Here is a 19,485-nt window from a genome sequence, read left to right as displayed (position 1 = left end):
GGTTGGGTTGGGTTGGGTTAGAGTTGGGTTGGTTGGGATAAGTTGGGTTGGGTTGGGTTAGAGTTGGTTAGGGTTGGGTTGGTTTGGATGGGTTGGGTTGGATGGGTTGGGTTGGGTTGGGTTAGAGTTGGGTTGGTTGGGATGGGTTGGGTTGGGTTAGGTTGGGTTATGAACAATCTGATGGAGCTACCTTCAGGGAGTGAAATGCAGTCCTGAATAGCTGTGAGGCCTGGGAGTTTGCTGATGGTACCTAAGAAAATTTACTTTTGAGGAGATGGTCTCTAAATGATTGACTTTATTTACAGGACGGCTTGGGCAAGTGGTGGCTCCATCCCAATGGTGTGAGCCATTCTGAAGCAGATTGTGAACCCAGGAGAGTAGGCGAATGAAGACATCAGCCAGGAAAACCCGAGGGCCACAGGTTTGGCTTGGGGATTTTATCTATGATGGACTGTTGATCATCGGTTGCATCCCTCTCCTACTATGTCACATTTCTTTAACCTTCACCACCCTTTCCTTTGACAGTAGAATTATGGATACGGGACACACACACACACACACACACACACACGAAGTGCCTTCCACACTCTTTCAGCAACACTGGGTTGGGTATAGATTGCTGCATCTTCAGGTTTTCCTAACGGTGCCACAGAACAGGAAGATTCTGGCAATTTTCAATGCAGAGGACCTAAAACAACACTTTTTTTTTTAAATCGTGTTCATTTCCTCCCTGGGAAGACAGAGGCGGGCATTAGCCTTGGCAGTGCCGGAGCTCCACGTGGATGTGAGGGTCTCACAGGGCTCACCTGGGAAGCTGGGATACCGTCTGTCTGGATACGGGCTTACCTTGTCCGGAGACTGACTTGCCAGGGCCAGGAATGCGGATTGGCCACACACCCACCTACCACCCTTCCAGGACATTTCTTGGGTTCCACCTTGGGCTTCCCGCAGTCATATAAGGAGGAGGTTGCTGTGGCAAAAGGGGGTGGGGTGTCACATTGGACAGAGCCAAAGGTAGCAGCTCTATCAAGTTTTTCAGGACCAGAGAACATCTCACAACCAAAGCACTGAGCCTTCTGAAGCCCTAACTAAATTGTAAACACAAGCATTGGGGAGTGGGGGGTTGGGGACTTCTCTAAGTTTAAAAGTGATGGTAGACATCACACAACCCTCTATTTTCAGAAAAATATAAATACTTTGCTATTATTTTGTTGGGGAGTGATGAATAAATTGGTATGAGAAATTAGGATGAAGTCCTTTCTGGGATGGCGTTGATTGACAAAAGTGTTATTCTGACTATGTGCTATGTGCAAAACACTAAATCATCATTCCTATCATCATCCTTATCTAAACTAGGTAACGATTCCTAAAAACTGGAAAGGCACTGAGGCTACTTTTTACTATGACTGTGTGTACATGTGCATGTGTGTGTTATTGGATGTAGCAAGAATAACTCGCCGAAGGTGAAATGTTGCTCCTCTCAGGCAGCTTTTACACTCCTCTGGACTCCTTAAAAAAACACATGCGCAGCTTAAAGGTTAAGCAAGGATTTCTTTTTCGTCAATGAGTTTTCTTTGTAAATTAAAACTAATGTAAAGGCTTGGAAATTTTAAGAAAAAAAGAGAAACTTTCTCATTTAAATACACAAAATCTGGGAGAACATACCATGCTCATGGAGGTGAAGATTTAAGATGGTGAAAATGCTAATACTACCCAGAATAATCCTCCGTTTTAGTGCACTTCCAATCCAGATTCCATCAACATCCTTACAAGCCACGGGGAAGAAATGAATCCCTTGCTTTACACAGAAAAGAAAGATACTCGGATAAGGGAAGAACTACTAAGGAAGGAAAAGAAAGTAGGAGGCCTCGCACTTCTTGATCACCGAGCCTACTACAGAGCTACCGTCGTCAAAACAGCCAGTACTGGTACAGTGACAGACACCAGACGAATGGAACAGAATTGAGAAGCCAAAAGTGAATCCATGACCCCGTGGACAGCTGTGGTCCACTGAAGGGAAAGGGCTGCCACTGACTGTAGATGTGGTCTGCCAGATCCTGTGTCCTCATGTCTTAGTCTGGAAACTCTGGAGGCTTCTGTCCACCATGCTTGACCCTCCTGGTGTTTGAAAGATCGGTGCCATTGTTTCCAGCATTATTCTAACACACAAGCCACCACTGTAGACACACTGATGTGCCCATGGCGGCAGGAGCCACACAGTAGACAGGCCTATGACATGAACACTAATGCCCGAGGAGAGCCTGCTTCTTATAGCAATCAACCCGGCGAGACCCAGAGGGTAACATTTGTCAAGGACAAAAGTTCAGACGGCAAGAAGAGGTAAGAAGGATGAGTGAATGGAAACAACCCCGGGAAAGGGGGGTGGGGGCGGGATGAGGGAGGGGAGGTGTGGATAAAAAGAGTGCTCTTTCAGTGAGGAGGATTGTAACCAATGTCATAAACCAACTGTGTTTAAATTGCTGAGTGGGAAGTTAATATGCTCTGTAAACTTTCGCCCAAAGTACAATAAATAAGATGTTCAAAAAATAAACAAAATTCAAACTTTCCATGCACCGAACAAGGAAACGTTCAAAGAAAGAGAGGAAAAAAGACAAACAACCAAGCTTTAAAAGATGCCTCATTCTAAAACAATCCAGATAAAGCCAGTTTCTACACTTCACATCCGAGTGAGGCAGAATAGAAAAAGAATGTTGAATTGGATGATTCTATTGACGCTCCAAATGTGCCCAAGGGAGGAGTAAGGCGTGTGCGCGCGTGAAACCTAAAACCAAGCTCACTGCCATTGAGTCAATACCAACTCATAGGGGCCTTACAGCACAGGGTAGAACTGCCCCTGTGAGTTTCCGAGACTAATTCTTTACAGGAGTGGAAAGTCCTGTCTTTCTCCCACAGGGCAGCTGGTGCTTTCGAACTGCTGACGCTGTTAACAGACCAAGGAGTAACCCCTCCACCACAGGGCTCCTGGAGTAAGACAAGTCACCATCAAATCAGAATCTACATCATAATCACATTGCCCAGGACACATAAAGATGACCTGGGGAATCTCTAACAGTCACCTAGGAATCTTGTTAAAAAGTAGATTCTGATTCAGTCTAGCTGGGGCACAGATGCAAACGTGCAGGAAGGAATCAAACGGAAATGAACCGGCTCAAGTTCTGGGTCTACAATTCTTGTCTCCCTGCCCATGGGGAAGACGCCCGCGCATCCCATTCTTCAAGATCAGAGAAAGAAGGCATATAAGGGTGAGGGCATCTTTAAAACGAGTGCCCAGTGGACTGTGAGGTTCGCCGCCACCATGATGGTAGTGTGTGAGGCTAACCACACACGTGGTAAGAAGGGTTTCAGTCATGTCATTTGAAGCTGGCGGTCTTTTCCTGCCAAAGGGGAGCCCCAGGCTTGACGCTCAATCAGAGGACTTTAAGTGGGAGTTGTAGTGAATCCCAGGCACTGCTGTGGACTCATGACGGGAACTCAATTTAAGGCTCAACTTCAGGACAATCCTGTAGTAACCAGCCAAAGGAGAAGAGGCAGTCAGGGGGAGAAGGGGGGTGGGGCGTGGGGATCAGGCACCAAGAGAATGTATGCAGAACATCCAAAAGCACCCACTGGAGACCCCACGACAAATTCATGCGAACTCCAGAATCGAGGCAATCGGATGACGGTGCTGGCGAAGAATGTCGAAAATCCCACAGACAGCTGAAGGGACAAACAAGCCAATTTTGGATGAAGTACGGCCAGAGTGCTCCTTGGAGGCAAGGGTGGCAAGGCTTCGTCTTACACATGGAGTGCATGGTGTCAGGGAGACCAGTCCCTGGCAGAGGACATCGTGCTTGGTAAAGTGGAGGGGCGGCTAAAAAGAGGGAGGCCCTCAATGAGATGGCAGGACATCGTGGCTGCAGCCGTGGGCTCTGGCTCAGGAACCATGGTGAGGAGGGAGCAGGGCCAGGCAGTGTTGCCATCTGTTGTGAAGAGGGTCACTTTGAGTCGGACCCAGCTCAACGGCACCTCACAACATGTTACACCAAGCCCAGAGAAGGCAAAGCCCTCTTACAATCACAACAGCCAAGTCCAGTGTCTCCTATCAGCCTTCCCTTGTCTTCCTCTCTCCTGCTCACTGAACAATGGCCCAGATGCATGCTCTCAACCATGCCACCAAACTGCCTGGGCACATCCACTACCAGCACAGTCTAATCGCCCAGCAGCACACATTTCTTTCCTCCAGTGCTCGGCCCCTCTACAGCCACCGCCATATGCAACCGGACCACACAAAAGAGCCGCTGAGACCATTTTCCTGTGACCCACAGCACATTCTGTCAAAGGATTGGTCAGCAGAAAGTAATATCGGTTCCAAATCAAAGGGACTTATTCTTTTCCAGATTTGGTATCCCAGTCTTTTAAGAGTGGATGTTATCTCCCCTTTCCTGGTTCAAGCCTCCTGGGCTCCAGAAGAGTCTCAGAGCAAGTGAGAGCTATCAGACACACTTTTCTGAGTTGTGCAGTCAGTAGATGCTCAGCGATTCGTCATCTTGGGAGAAGGGAAACTGGGACTCTGCTATACTTGTCACCGAATTCTTAGGATGACAACTTCGAGGTGTACTATATACCTTTATCTGTGTTACTGTTCTGTGTTATTGTGTTTTCTTACTCTGAAGCTGCTGTGTGGCTAGCTACAAATGTCTTTTCCAAACTGAACTTTGGAGAGCTCGTTAGGGCCACTCAAGGCTGACCAGATCACCTCTATTCTTGCTCTGTGGAAGCTCTTAAATTTCCCTAAATTAGAATCCTGGTGGCACAGTGGTTACGAATTGGGCTGCTAACTGCAATCTCAGAAGTTCAAAACCATCATCCGCTCCAAAGGAGAAAGACAGGACTTTCTACTCCCATAAAGAGCTACAGTCTCGGAAACTCACAGGGGCAGTTCTACCCTGTGCTATAGAGTTGCTATGAATTGGCATCAATTTCATGGCAGTGAGTTTTTGAGTTAGGAGGGTTCTAGCAAGTAGGACCCTAAGAGTTGACAGGTTCGAGATTCCTCCTGACTAGGAGATACCCCCAGGGAAGCAACTCCCAGCACTCACTGGACAGCCACCTCCACCCTTGAGGGTTCAGCTCACATGGCCTCTTCTGTAGCCCCCACATTCGGGAGATGATCACTGCCTATATTTGAGAAGCAGATTCTGTTCAAAGAGGGATCCCCTGTGGCCCAGTGGCCCGGTGCTCGGCTGCTACTCATAAAATCCAGGTGGGAACCAGCACCTCTGCAAGAGGAAGATGTAGCGGTGTGCTTCTCTGAAGATCTACAGCCTTGGAAACCCTGGCGGGGTGGGGGTTGGCGGGGAGGACAGTCCTACTCTGTCCTGCCAGCTCACCAAGAGTCGGAATGGACTTGCCAACAGCAGATTGGGTTGGTTCTTTACAAAAAGGCAAGCAACGTACCACACAGAGGAACATCACAGTAGTCAAAAAGCTTCCGTGGGTTCGTTGTGTAGCACCAAGGACCATTGACATCACCATCGGGGTTGCGGCAGTACTGGAAATAGACAGATGGGCATGAGCCCAGTCACAATGCAGCCAAGAGGGAGGGGAAGGTGGCCCCACGCCAGTGATTCTGTCCCTACAAGAGGAAAGGCTGTCTTCCTTTTGTGAGGGGGAGGTTGGCACAGGTATCTTGAGGGTACTTGTAAAACCTCCGAATCACAGTGGGGCCATTGATCATGTCCCCTTACTCCAAAAGAGCTCACACTATGAGGCTGCCCTGTGGACAGAGAGTGGTGGCCCCAAGGGGTCCTGAGGTAGCTGATCTATAAGCTACCCCACCCCTCCAGACACTGTGAAGGCCAACAGTGCTCTCAGAAGGAGAAGACAGGGATGCTGTTGACCAGCCGTGTCCCTGCTCTTCTCCAGAAACTTTCTACCTGATGAAGCTGTTTGCTTGTTGGTTCAGGGATGTTTACTTCTGGAGATCATGTGCATTCCATGGCTTGACCCACGGCATGCCGGTGTCTTCCTTTCCTGCCCTCTATGCATCCCCCAGAGAAAAGCACCCCAGAGCGTGGGGGAGCCGGGGGAACCCACTGTGTACAGTCCCCATGGCCCCATCAGAAGCCTTTGTTTCTAGGAGAAGCCAACTAAAATGTCATTAATCGAACCGAAGCGTCACGAACACTAGGTTCCCGGGAGGCGCCATTTTGATATATGTCGATTTCCTCAACGGAAATTACAGAAACCGTTTCCATTTAACTCCTACCATTTATGGTGGCTTTTGTCCATTTAATGAGACAAATAGATACCGAAATTCATTTTCTTCTAAGCCCTCTCATCTGGCAATTCTCTTCTAGTACACCTATCTCTATGGATACCGGTCAATTTAATGGGAACATGAACTGAGTATGAATCCCAGGAAATCTGTTTTACTCAGGAATGCATTAGCTCAGTCCTATATATAAACCTAGTCCAAAAGTTCTTAGAAAGTCAGTATCAGATATAAAGACAAATGATGCAGCGAACAGTGCCATGCTGACCCACCCCAGGGACCCTCATGATAAGTCAAACTCAATATCTCAAATGTTGCATAATGCTAAATATTATGAACTTTACATGAATAGGTAGCATCACATCGTTTCACTTATAAGTTGGTCGTGCAGTATATGTTGTTTTAAAAATAAAACAAGTTGTTTTTAAAGAAGAGATGCGGTCTCGTTCAAGTGTCAATTGGCACGTGTCTCTAGAGATGGCATATAAGAAACCTCCATAAACCCAGTGTGAAGGGCATCTTTGACCACCAGAGCCTAGAGGACAAACACTAGAAATAGAACCAGTACCCAGAACCAGAGGCCTGTGAGAACCAGCCCATGGGGAAAGAAGAGGTAGGGGCCCAGTGGTAACCATGGTTCCCTGCCCACCAAGTTAGTTGTACTCCTTGGGGTAGAGTTGGCTGAAATCTCTTCCTCCTGCCTCCCCAAGTCCAGACCTTTTGCTCTTCTGTCGGACAGAACCAATTCTGTCTGTACAGACTGGTCAGCAGGAGGTGAAAAAGAGCCCATGTCAAAGTGCCTTACGTTTTTCTCCAGCCCTGCCCGCGGATTTGTCTCCGGAGTGAAAATGGTGTGCTGGTGGGGCTCCTTGGCTGCCCACGCCTGGCACGGGGTGCCCGTAGCCGTGGTCGCCTTCTTGCCACGATAACTTTTGCCATTGCCAAACATGCAGTCTGCAGGGACAAGGGAGAGCTGGGTGAGGGGAGAATGCATGGATGGACCAATACTGCCAATGACTTTGGGTTGCTGTGGGAAGATAGACTTGGTGGTCAAATCCATCCGAACACTGTGGAATGTGACAGTCACGAGTAACTTTAGTTATTTTAAGAAGATCCAAGGGGGCGGGGGCGGAGAAAAGCTTATTGGCTTGAAAACCCTCACAAAGGTAGCAGGCCGTCCGCCGGGAATTCTCTGCTGGGGCACTACGATAAGCAAGACAGAATGCTTGTGAGGATGGGGGCAGTATCGATGCTGCTATAAACAATTCTGTGACTCTTGAATTTCTCATTCACTCCAAGTGCAGAGAAAACGAGTGCAGATGGAAAGACTGCTAGAAAAAGTATCATTTTGGCTAGAGCCATGCTCTGAATACTCACCCTCTGAGGTGAGAGGGATAATATAGATAGTTTATCCCTCAAACCTAGGGAATGGGGGCTTCCAAAAGCCCCCCCCCCCATAGAACTTGTTATGTGTCCCATATGGAGGCCTGGTGGACCAGCGTTAATGGCCATTTGTACAATCCAACCAGCAGTGCCTGGACTTCTCCGTCCGGGGGTGAGGATGTGTGTGAGCACAATCAGGGTGTGTGATTCAGCCAGGTACCAATACGGGCAGTACCTATGAGAGACCAGGCTGGGTCATCACAAGTCTTCTCTGTGAGGGATGCTTAGGTGGGGCACCTGGTCTGCCCAGACTCAGCAGGGAAGAGGAAGCAGAGGTGAGTCCACCCTGTGCCAGAGGAACGCCAGGGGAGGGCCTCCCACTTGGGGAGGAGGTACCTACGTTGGCAGGTGCACCATGGAACAGTAGAGGCCTCAATCCAAGCTAAGATCTCAGCTTCCATTACTGTCTGGGGGGGCCAGTGTTACTCAAGAGTGGTTGGTAAATCGTAGGATCCCCTGAGTTGCCATACTGGGGCAGGCCCCTCTCTGGGTCCTCTCCCCATGCCATGGTGCAGGGTACTACTGCACAGCCACCTCCCAGCTGCAGGGCCAGGTGCTGAATAGTTTGAGTTGTGAACCAAGGGTCCGGAAAGCAGATGGTGCCTCCCATCTTAAATGACAATCAACTTCCGACATTCAGGCTGGATAACCCTTCTGAGCTCTAAACTCAACTGTGTGTTGGAGAACATCGTTGGAATTCTACTAGTCCTTCTAAACCAGACTATTCCAAACCAAGCTGGTCATTGCTAATCAGGCAGTGACTTGCTTTTCTTGAATTACCCACTCAGCACGTGCCATCATTCCAGAAAACACCCCGTGGCTCTTGAGTCTGTGCCAATTAACAGAGACCTGCGGGATGGAGTTGGGTGGGTCCATTGGATTCCCAAGGGTATAATCTTTACAGAAACAGACCACCTCATCTTTCTCCCACAGAGGAAGTACCTGGTGGGTTTGACGAGTTGACCTCTTGGTTGGATTTAACCACATCACCCCCAAGGCTCCTTGCACCATCATTATGAACCTCTTAATCCACCCAGGCTCAAACTATTATCCCTCAAAACCCGTTTGTTTTCAAGTCCTAGAGAAATAGCCCCCGGGCCTGACACCAGGAGTCACAGAAATGGCTCCCAGACCTCCTCTCATGCCACCTGTCCTCACCTAGCACTGGAGTAAGGTAATGTTGATGAGGACCTGCTGCATCATTAAGATTGTCCATCTCAACACAGGGAATCCAGGGCGGATGATCCGTTCAGGACCAGTGGTGAAAGTGGCGATACAGGGAGGATGGAGGGAGGGTGGGGTGGAAAGGGGGAACCGATTACAAGGATCTACATATAACCTCCTCCCTGGGGGACGGACAACAGAAAAGTGGGTAAAGGGAGACGTCGGACAGTGTAAGATATGACAAAACAATAATTTACAAATTATCTAGGGTTCCTGAGGGAGGGGGGAGCAAGGAGGGAGGGGAAACATGAGGAGCTGATGCCAGGGGCTTAAGTGGAGAGCAGATGTTTTGAGAATGATGAGGGCAATGAATGTACAAACGTGCCTTACACAATTGATGTGTGTATGGGTTGTGATAAGAGTTGTATGAGCCCCTAATAAAATGATTTAAAAAAAAAAAAAGATTTTCCATCTCTGCTTCTGTGTGCCAAAGCGATACCAAACCTGTGGCCACGGACTTCTCACCTGGTTCTTCTGCAGGAGCCTGGACATTTGGCAGCTGGGGCACTAAAGGAATGACTGGCACACTCCCTCCTGTCTCTGAGCATTTCTTCAGATTGCAGTACTCCCATCGGACTTCAGGGTCAATGGTAAAGCACCAGGGTTTTTCATCTGCATCTGGATTCCTGCAGTAGTTCATGATCAAGTCGCTGTAAAAAACAACAAGATGCTATGGGTCAGGAGATGGGGAGAACCTTCAGGGATGCCCAAGTTTGTTCCAACAAAGAAGTGCTAACAACAAAACGAACTCACTGCCATTGAGTCAGTTCTGCCCTAAAGCAACCCTATAGGGCAGAGCAGAACCACCCTGGTAGGTTTCTGAGACTATAACTCTTCACAGGAGTGGAAAGTCTAGTCTTTCCCCCACAGAGCAGTTGGTGGTCTCGAACGGCTGACCTTGAGGTATCAGCCCACCACATAAGCACTATGCCACCAGGGCTCCTCAAGTATTAACAAGTGACTTGGAAATGCTTCTTTTAAAGGCATGATAACTGGGTCACGAGTACCAATGGTCCTTGGATTTCAAACAGATCCCTCTCAAAGATAGGTTATATTTTTTCTAAAAAGTCCAAAATAATAGATGTTCCATGTAAAAACTGAGATAAATGATGTGTGTGAGAGAAAGTATCTGAATGCTGCCCTTTCACGCTATATCAAACATAGTCCCTTGGAATAATCTACATCGTTGGATTTTGAAGTATATTTAAGATTATATTCTGGTCACATAAAAAAAATCTGTCTCTCTGTCTCTCTATATATGAATACCCCAAAATATGTCTTGGAAATAAAACATATTTCCCCAAAGAAGACATGGTGTGTGTTAGGCAGGGTTCTCTATAGAAATGAAACCAGGACACATATAATTATATATATAAAGAGGATAGGTTTAAACAGCAAGAAGGAATATATAGCTAATTAGTGCACACAGCAGTACAGAAGGTTCAGTGGTCCAAGGTCAAGGAAGGTGACAGTAGAGTGTTCCCTTGAGCAAAGCAAGCAGAGTCTGCCCACAGGCAGCAAGCAGCAGGGTGCGTCAGCAACAGTCAGTAGCTCAGAAGCTTAGCAAAGCAGGCCCAGATGGCATATGGACAGCAAGCAATACAAGGTAATAGGATCCACCAGCCTCATGCTCAAGCGATATATGCACCAGCAGCATGGCAAAGCAGGTCTCGAAGGAACCTCAAGCTCTAGTGACACGAACCACTGGTTGGCTGCCCCACTAGTAGTGTAGCTCACAGGTTGAGGCAGAGAACAAGCTAAAACAGCAGCATGCTCCAGCACACTCAGATCACCAGAGAGCAAGAGAGAGGAGCTGATACCAAGGGCTCAAGTAGAAAGAAAATGTTTTGAGAATGATGATGGCAACAAATATCCAAATGTGCTTGAGACAATGGATGGATGGATTGTGATAAGAGTTATATGAGCCCCCAATAAAATGATTTTTAAAAGAAAAGAAAAAGTTCCCTTGTGTCACTATCTAATTATACTTTTGATTCCATTCACCATAAATTAGGTCTGCCTCTTCAATAGCCCCCATATGAATTGGCTCATGCAGCATATCCTCTTTTGCATTTGGCTTCTCTCACTTAACATAAGGTTTTTTAGCATACTACTTTGGGGTACCAGTATCTTATTTCTTTTATCGATGAACAATGTTGAATTGCATAAATATACAACAAATTGTTTACCCATGGAAATTGAAGTTGCTGCCAATTGGGGGTTATTAGGAACAAAGCTGTAGGAATAGTCCCATGGATCTTTGTGTAGCTTATGTCTTTATTTTCCTTCAAGAATAGAATTGCAAGCTGATACAGTGAGTGCTTGTTTAATTTCATTTTAAAAACCACCACCCGATTACTTTCGAACTGGTTGTATCATTTCACACTCTCACCGAGTGAGAGTGATGGGTGTGTGGAACTCTCGGTGTCTGGCGTTCCAATTGCTCCATATCCTTGGTGCCACTTGCTGCTGTCTGTTTTCTCATAGGAGCCGTTTGCACCGGGTGTGCTGTGTATCTCAGCATCTCCTTTTTATGTGTCTCTGTTTAATCCTTATTTCTTAGATGGCTAAAGACCTTGAGCATGTTGTTCTTATTGGCCATTCCTATCTCTTCCCTTGTGAGATGTTAAGTAATTTTTTTACTTGGTTGTCTGTTCTCTTATAATTGGTGGTGGTGGTGGTGGTGGTGAATGGTAGGTGCCACTGACTCAGCCCTGACTCAGAGTGGCCCTGTGTACCACAGGACAAAACCCTATCCAACCTTGTTCCATCCTCACTATCTTCCCTGTGTTTGAGCCCCTCGTCGCAGGCATTATATCAACACAGCTCGTTGAGGGTTTTTCCCTCTGTCACTGATGCTTCACCTTATGAAACATAATACCCTTCCCCAGGGACTAGAGAAAAATGTCCAATGCATGTGAGACAACGTCTCATCATCCTCACCTCCAAAGAGCATTTGGGTTCTACTTCTCCTCAAACAAATGTGCTCATCCTTCTGGTGATCTGTGGCATATTCAATATTCTTCACACAATGCAATTGTATTGGTTCTTCTCTGATCTAACAACTAAATGGTGGGCGGAAGGTGAGGGGGAGCCAAACTCACTGCTATCAAGTTGATTCTGAATTATAACTAACTGGTCTCACTCATGGAGTGGAGTCTGACTCATAGCAAGCCTGTTAGGACAGGATAGAGTTGCCGCTGTGGGCTTTCAAGTCTGTGTCTCTTTATGGGAGTAGAAAGCCTCAGCTTTCTTCCTCAGACAGTTTCGAACTGCTGGCCTTGCCATTAGCAGCCCAACAAGTAACCTTTTATGCCATCAGGGCTCTTATTCTGGTTATGAGCCATTTGGCACAAGTATGGACTGAGAAGCTGTTACTAATCCTCCGGTAGTTGTTGTTGATACAACACGGTGGAACTTCTATATGTGTGTGCATGCGGCTTTATATTCATCCAGGGTCGTTAAGGAGACCTCTCTGCAGATTTATTAGCTCCTTCTCATTAACACAGATCCTTTCTCATTGCTTCATTCCCCATCCAATTCCAGACGCTTCAGAAACCCTAAGCTCTGCTCTCTGTTGCCTCAACTCAGCAAGTCTTGGGAGACCTGCTCCAACTTCATTTCCTTGCGTTGCGTCCATAGACAGTCTCCAGAAAGCAAGGCAGGATCACTGTGAGCCTGACATCCTATGTTTCCCTCTCTAAGAGGTCTCGATCCTGTGATGTTTATTGTCTACCTTCTGAAAGCATGTCCCACTGTATATTACAGTTGTTTATGGTATAAAGCCTGGTCTGGTCACACCTTGTCTCTGTCCATCTACCTCCCCATCTTACTTCTCAGTATCTGCAGCCTTCCTGACTCTCTTTTGCCTTCCAGCTTTGCTTCTTCGTATTCTTGTAACGTTATCCCTTCAGATGACCAGAGTTCAAGATCCAGTGTATCTGTGTAGGTCAGTTCACACACACACACACACGCACACACACATACCACCCATGAACATAAATGCCAAACACATTCACTTCAACCGTTCGAGATTAGAATGATGAAATTCCTAGTCGAGCGACTGCCTGCTGTTCACCTGGTGCTGAGGAAGGTGGAGCTTCTGAGGCTTTAGTCCTTTCCTTCTCCTTAGTTGTCCCCCCGGTGGAACCTCATGCCCTCCACCCGCCCTGCGTGCCTCTGAAGAACTCCTCAGGCAATACAGCCAGCTCTAAGTTCTCTCCTTTCAGACACTTTGCTCAAAAGCCAGGGGCCCGAGACACTAGACTCACCCCCTGGAGCCAAGAGAAAGTTGGTACTAAGAAGTCAACGTAAAGAAGCGCAGCTGTCCTAACGGAAACATGACTTAGCTGTTGCTTCTTTTCTGGTTCAAATCAAAGACATACGCATTTGGGAAGTTTTCTGGGGTCTTCTTATGCTGGTGTGGTGACATCGATGACCAAGGTTGACACTTCTTCCCTGTGATCGTGGTGGATGAAGTACCTCGATAACTCTGCCCGTTGCCCTGGTAGCATTCCTGGACCACAGGCGTCTGCTCGGGAGGCACTGAAATGGAAAGAGAAGAAGTCAGCCTGAGGAATGGCTGGGACAGGAAGCATGGAACGTGTGACATTGCACGGCAGCGTGTCCCGTATGATATGAACAGTGCGGTATTCCCTGGGACTTACCACTGTGCTCCTTTCTGTATTTGTAGGCAGGTGAGCATGCAAATGAAGCAGTAGATCCATAGCATTCTCGAACGTTAATGACCTAGTGTCCCTCAGACGTGCTTAACTCAAAACTCAGGAGGAAACAAACGGAAGAGAGTGCTGACTCTTAGAAATTGCTCTTAGAAATTACGTGAGCTTGTTTTCACGGCTCTCCGGGGGTGTCCAGGGAAACAACGGGTAGGGAACCACTAGGTTCAGACTGCAGGTGGTAATTGGCTGCTAGCGGAAGACAGACCTGAAACTCTTACACGTTTCCCAGGGGCTTTAGCTCAGACAAAGCAAGTCATAAGCTGCTGTGGAATCAGCCAGGACAGATGTGTGCGTCCTGAACAGCAGGCAAAGGACCATTGGAGGCAAAAACCTTATTTCCCTGGAGGAGGAGCTAGAAACCCTCCTGTACCCAGGATCCTGCCCTGACACAAAGCCTGAGGCAGCTACTTCTTCCAACTCAAGACCCGCCACCGAGACAGGGTAGCATTGGCTCCGTGGGAAAGAGCACCAAGAAGGCTTTGGCTTCCAAGCCCACGGGCAAAGAGCCTGCCTGAGACCGCGGCTGGTGGACCATTGGGCTCAGATGGCGGGTCTTGAATCCTCCAATGTGCAGGCACTCAAGGAGTGCTTCCAGCTCGGGGGGATGGGAGCCCTAAGGAAACTCCTCAGCACCCCAGCCCTCCCCTACACAGCAGCCCGTTGCTGAAGGGGTGGTGTCTGTGGTGCACCTAAGGTTGCAACAGCAAAACTCACATTCAGTTTAACTGTCAACTACGAGGCCCCAATTACTAAACAACATACAGACAGAAGACGAGGGTATTTGCAGGAGAATGAAACGCACCAGATACAAAAACAGACTCAAGATGGATCGAAGACCTAAACCCACAACCTAGCTCTATAAAATAAAGATCGCCACCGCTACCAACAAAATGGGGACAAATTTAAGGGCCTTATAAACATGGCCGAAATAAACTGAGAAGCATAATGAAAAACCACCTGCCGCAAAAGACAAAGTAGACGGCTGGGACCTGCTGAAACTTAGAGCTGTATGTGCATCAGTGGATTTCACCAAAGAGTAAACCGAGAGCCCACAGACTAGGAAACGGTTTGTTTTTTGTTTGGGCAATGACAATGACATATGGACAAGGAATTCATCTCTAATGTGTATAGAAAACCTCAACACCTCAACGAGAAAATGACAAATAATCCAGTTTTTAAATGGGCAGATGACATGAACAGATAGTTCACTAAAGAAGACATTCGGGCAATAGGAAAAAAATATTCACAGTCATTAGCCATTCATGAGATTCAGATCAAGATACCAATGAGATAGCACCTCACCATAGCATTAATAGCAAAGTTGAAACACATAGACAATAGGTGTTGGCAAGAGTGTGGAGTACCCGGATCCCTCATTCGTGGCTGGTGAGGCTGTTAGATGGCATAGCCACTGTGCAAGCAGGATGGTGCTTCCTCAACAAGTTGGGGTAGACATTCCATAGGACCTAGCAATCCCTCTACCGGATGTAAGCGCTCCAACCATGAATAGGTTTGTTCACATTCAGATTCATCACAGCGCTACCCACTACAGAAAAAAAGTGGAGACAGTTCAAATGTCAGAACAAGAATGTGAACGATGTGAGACAGCATGAACTCTTGGACCATTTGGATCATCAGACTCCCAAATGAAGAAGAGAAAGGGAAGGAAAGAGAAACATATGAAGGGATACTAGCTAAGAATTTTATAAAATGAATGAAAATCCCAAGGTCATTAAGCTGATTCCAAATCCTATGTGCCCTCTAGGACAGGGTCAGGCTGCCCCACAGGGTTTCTAAGACTAGAATCTTTTTGGAAATAGACCGCCATATTGTTTTCTCATGACACGACTGATGGATGGGGGCTACATACTCATTTTGGCTTAGCACACCTGTACTTCTCTGGGGTTAGCACACCTGTACTTCTCTGGGGTTAGCACACCTGTACTTCTCTGGGGTTAGCACACCTGTACTTATCTGGGGTTAGCAAACCTGTACTTATCTGGGGTTAGCGGCCAAGCACTTTAACCACTGGGCCACCAGGGCTCCTTTAATGAAAAGTCAACCGTCTATAAATCCAAGGAGCTCAACCCCCAGGCAGGAGAACCACAAATGTCAGTAAGTATGCACATCTAGACACATTGTAGTCAAACTGCTGGAAAACAAAGATGAGAGAAAGTCTTAAAAGACCGTAAAAAAAAAAGAAGCACTAAATAAAGAGGAGTATAGGTAGTATTTCTGGTCAGAAGCAATTCGGAGGATGATGAAGTAACAACTTTAAAATGATGAATGGGAAAACAAAACAAAACAAAGAAAACACTGTCAATCCAGAAATGAATACTCAATAAAATTATTATTTCTTTAACTGGAAGCAACAAATTTAAGGTATTTTGGGTCATACATAAATGGAAAGAAATTGTCCCCAGGAGGCCTGTGCTGTAAGAAAGGTTGAAATGATTCCTCACAGAAGGGATGTGACAGCATGTGGAAATCCAGATCCACACAAAGAGAACGGAGCACACCAGACACAATTTTTAAAAATACAGGAACGTGTAAGTGATATTTTAAAATTTATAATTACTTTAAAAGATGACCAACTGCTTGGTCCAAAAAAACAAAAATAGTTGTGAGATGCATAGCCTCATGAAGGAAACGCTTTGAGAACAATAGCACAACACTTGGGAACACACCTGCAACAATTAAAGGTACAGCAACATGACTGTGGTCATTATTCTTTTTTTAATTTTTAAAAATTTTTAATTCTTTAAAAACAGAAACAAAAAAAATTGCTTAGAACAATGTAGGCTTTGATAGTATCAACTAGTTATTTTAGTCATAAAAATTAATGTAGCTGCTTTCAGGGACCTTAATGATCTCAATTATCTTAAGGCTTATAACATGGCTTTACTGTTATTGCCAGCTTTTTCTAAATTTCTGCAGAAACACACTCAAGTAAGCAGAATCAATGGCTGGCCTCATCATTCTTAGATTACACATGAAATAGAAGAATATGACTACAAGATGGACTGTGTAAATTAATGATGGATATTTCCAACTTCATAAAAACTACTAAAATATTAAAAACAGACTTAACTAGCCAGCAAATCACTGCTGCTGAATTGATTCCTACTCACCGCGGCCCTATAGAACAAGACAGAACTGCCCCCTACCCAGGGGGTGGGAGGGGGATGTTCCCAGATGATAACTGTTACAGACATAAAAATAATTCACGTGACGGCAGAAAAAGGGGACGAGATTCGAGCAGAACAAAGAGAAGCTAACTAGAGGGTAGATTGAAATCCAACATTAATCATAAGTGTTGTCTAAATACTCCCATGGGAAAGGCTGAGAAAAACCTCATCCCACAACTATTAATGAAAAGAAGCTCTATTACTCTCTGGTGTGGGTGAGGAGTATTGAATACACTATGGATTTCCAGGAGCACCAACAAACCTGTGTTGGAAGCACAGCCCAAATATTCTTCAGAGTCAAGTTTGGTGAGATTGTCTCACATCCTTTGGACATGTTAGCAGAACTTCATACTTGGTAGAAGATCGAGAAAAAGAGGAAGATCCTCAAAGAGATGAATTGCCATAGGGGCTACAATAGCGCCCTCAAACGGAGCAAAGATCATCATGAGGCTGGGGGAGACATTCTGCGTGCATGGGGTTACTGTAAATCGATGGCACGGAACAACAAAGCTGCCTTCCAAGCAAGAGTAGTCCCAGAGCTAATGAGATACACTGTTGTTTGCATTAAGTGCTATCCACTCGGTTCAGACCTTTGGGGACCTATGTGCAGCAGACTGCAACCCTGCCCGGTCCTGCTCCTTCCTCACAATGGTTCTGAAGCTTGAGCCCATGGTTACAGCCACAGTGTGAATCCATCTCCTTGAGGACCTTCCTCTCTTCTGCTTTACCAGACATGATGTCCTTCTCCAGGATGGTCCCTCCTGACATGTCCAGAGTATGTCAGACGAAGTCTTGTCATCCTCGCCTCTAAATAGCGCTCTGGCCTGACTTCTTGCAGGACAGGTAGACTTGTCCTTTTAGCAGTCCCTGGTACTTTCAACATGCTTCTCCAGTGCCACAACTCAAACACATCGGTTCTCCTTTGATCTTCCTTAGTCAATTTCCAGCGAGAAAGGGGTCATTTCATCAAGAAGACCTGCCAATATTAAATGTGCATGTACCTAACAGACCTACAAAATATCTAAAGTAAAAGATTGGCACCTGAAAACGTGAAATAGTGGGAGACATCATCCCTCATGTATAGGGCAAGGAGCTGGAAGGACTGTCAGAAAACAGAAGAGAAAAATCACACTGACCATCTCTTGCCCTACTTGACCCTTACAGAACATGCCACTCAGCCTCAGGAGGATCTGCATGAAGAACATTCTCACGATGGGCTCAACTGAACCAGAAAACAACCTTCAACAGCTTTAAAAGTATGCAGAGCATGTTCTCTGGCCACTACCAAACGAAACGACAACGGCCCCACTCCAGCAGTCAAGTCAGGGGTCAAAGTAAGTTCTGGTTATTCTTGCTTACTTATTATCTCTGTGAACGATGCAGATGGCTCACAGGCTGGTATCTTGCAGTATTCCCACCTGGTTTCACTACTCGTTGTGTAGCACCAAGGGGAAGTTTCTCCATCCGGGTTACGGCAATAGTTTTCATCCAGATTTCTAGGGGGAAGAAAGTGATTACCACTTGGGCTTTCCAAAAAGGCTACCTAGAGAAAGGAAGCACCCGCATGGCTGTTTGTGGTGATGTTGGATGGGCGTTCGGGCAGTGTTTCCCACCGTGGAAGATACAGAACCCTGAGGAGCGCTGAGATGGCCCAGGGGGCTGCAAGAGTAGCTACCTACACTTCATCCTGCATTGTGGGCTGCAGTACAAATGCTTTTAACTGCCAGCGAAAACACTGAGTCGTTTTTGTTGTTTTTGGTTTGCTTTCCTGAAGAGAAGATGGTAGCCTACATAAATTGGAGCCTGTGGTCCAGAGGGATGCCTGAGCAGAGCAGAATTCCACAGAATTATGGCCTAGATTCTTCTCTTGGGTGGCAGGTTGGAAAGTATTCCTTGACTTCGTGTAGTTGAGCAAAATCTTTTCCTTTTTTTTTTTGCTATGAGTTGGGCAGTATACTATATGCTGAATACGCAGATGGGCTATTTTCTATGCATTTCCTGCCTTCTAGAATCATAGCTCCCAGCGATGGATGATAAGTGTTAACCCTGGGCTCATCGGTACACGTGTCTGGGACCTGATTCATAGGTCAGGAAGCTGTGCCAAGGATCGGCATTTCTAACAAAACCCTAGTGACGCTGACACTCCCGGTCTTGGGAGTCACACTTTGAGAACCATCGTTAGAGGAAAATCCATGCTATAGTTCGCGTTCCTTGCCTGGGACAGACTCAGTCACTTTTTATTCCAGAATTCTTTAATGCTGGGTTCATATCACCACTTCAACTAAGGCCAGACAACGAGACAGGGAGTGAGACCAGCAGGGGAACTTACTTGCAGGGAAAGTTATCCGGGGTCCTGTCATGTTTATGAGGAGTCTGTGCACTCCAGTGCTGACAGGTGAGCCCGGATACGGTCACCGCCACATTCCCTCGGTAGTTTTCACCTCTTCCATTCAGACACTGATAGGTCGGGCCGGACGATGGTGGGGGTGTTGCTTGAAGAGGAAAAATAAATTATAATGAATCTCCATGGACATGTCGCTCCCCAAAGGCACAGTCATCTGAGCAGAGGGGGAGAAGCCAGCCCCTGGGACCTTCCCAGTCCTCCTCACCTGTGCCT

At 46.6% G+C, this 19,485-nt stretch overlaps 1 protein-coding gene and 1 non-coding gene across 2 annotated transcripts in view; both read right to left on the bottom strand.

The window, feature by feature from the left end:
- PLG (plasminogen) overlaps window positions 1-19,485 on the bottom strand; it is a 51,520-nt gene that overhangs the window by 10,433 nt on the left and 21,602 nt on the right. Inside the window, exons 8-14 of the mRNA XM_013004482.2 lie at window positions 19,198-19,360; window positions 18,228-18,364; window positions 13,327-13,486; window positions 9,407-9,591; window positions 7,080-7,228; window positions 5,458-5,551; window positions 847-970 (exon numbers count right to left, since the gene is read on the bottom strand). Of these exons, the coding sequence (XP_012859936.1) occupies window positions 847-970; window positions 5,458-5,551; window positions 7,080-7,228; window positions 9,407-9,591; window positions 13,327-13,486; window positions 18,228-18,364; window positions 19,198-19,360 (1,012 nt within the window). The remainder of the gene's footprint in view (window positions 1-846; window positions 971-5,457; window positions 5,552-7,079; window positions 7,229-9,406; window positions 9,592-13,326; window positions 13,487-18,227; window positions 18,365-19,197; window positions 19,361-19,485) is intronic.
- On the bottom strand, window positions 16,521-16,653 carry LOC115871131. Its single transcript, XR_004047111.1, has one exon. It is a non-coding gene; the product is annotated as a small nucleolar RNA SNORA33 (small nucleolar RNA).

This window comes from Echinops telfairi, unplaced genomic scaffold, assembly GCF_000313985.2.
Source record: "Echinops telfairi isolate 266 unplaced genomic scaffold, ASM31398v2 ScPeMD7_3533;HRSCAF=4204_0, whole genome shotgun sequence".
NCBI classification, from domain to species: domain Eukaryota; kingdom Metazoa; phylum Chordata; class Mammalia; order Afrosoricida; family Tenrecidae; genus Echinops; species Echinops telfairi.
The sequence above is the reverse complement of the archived record's forward strand: the minus strand, read 5'-3'. Positions and strand labels throughout refer to the sequence as shown.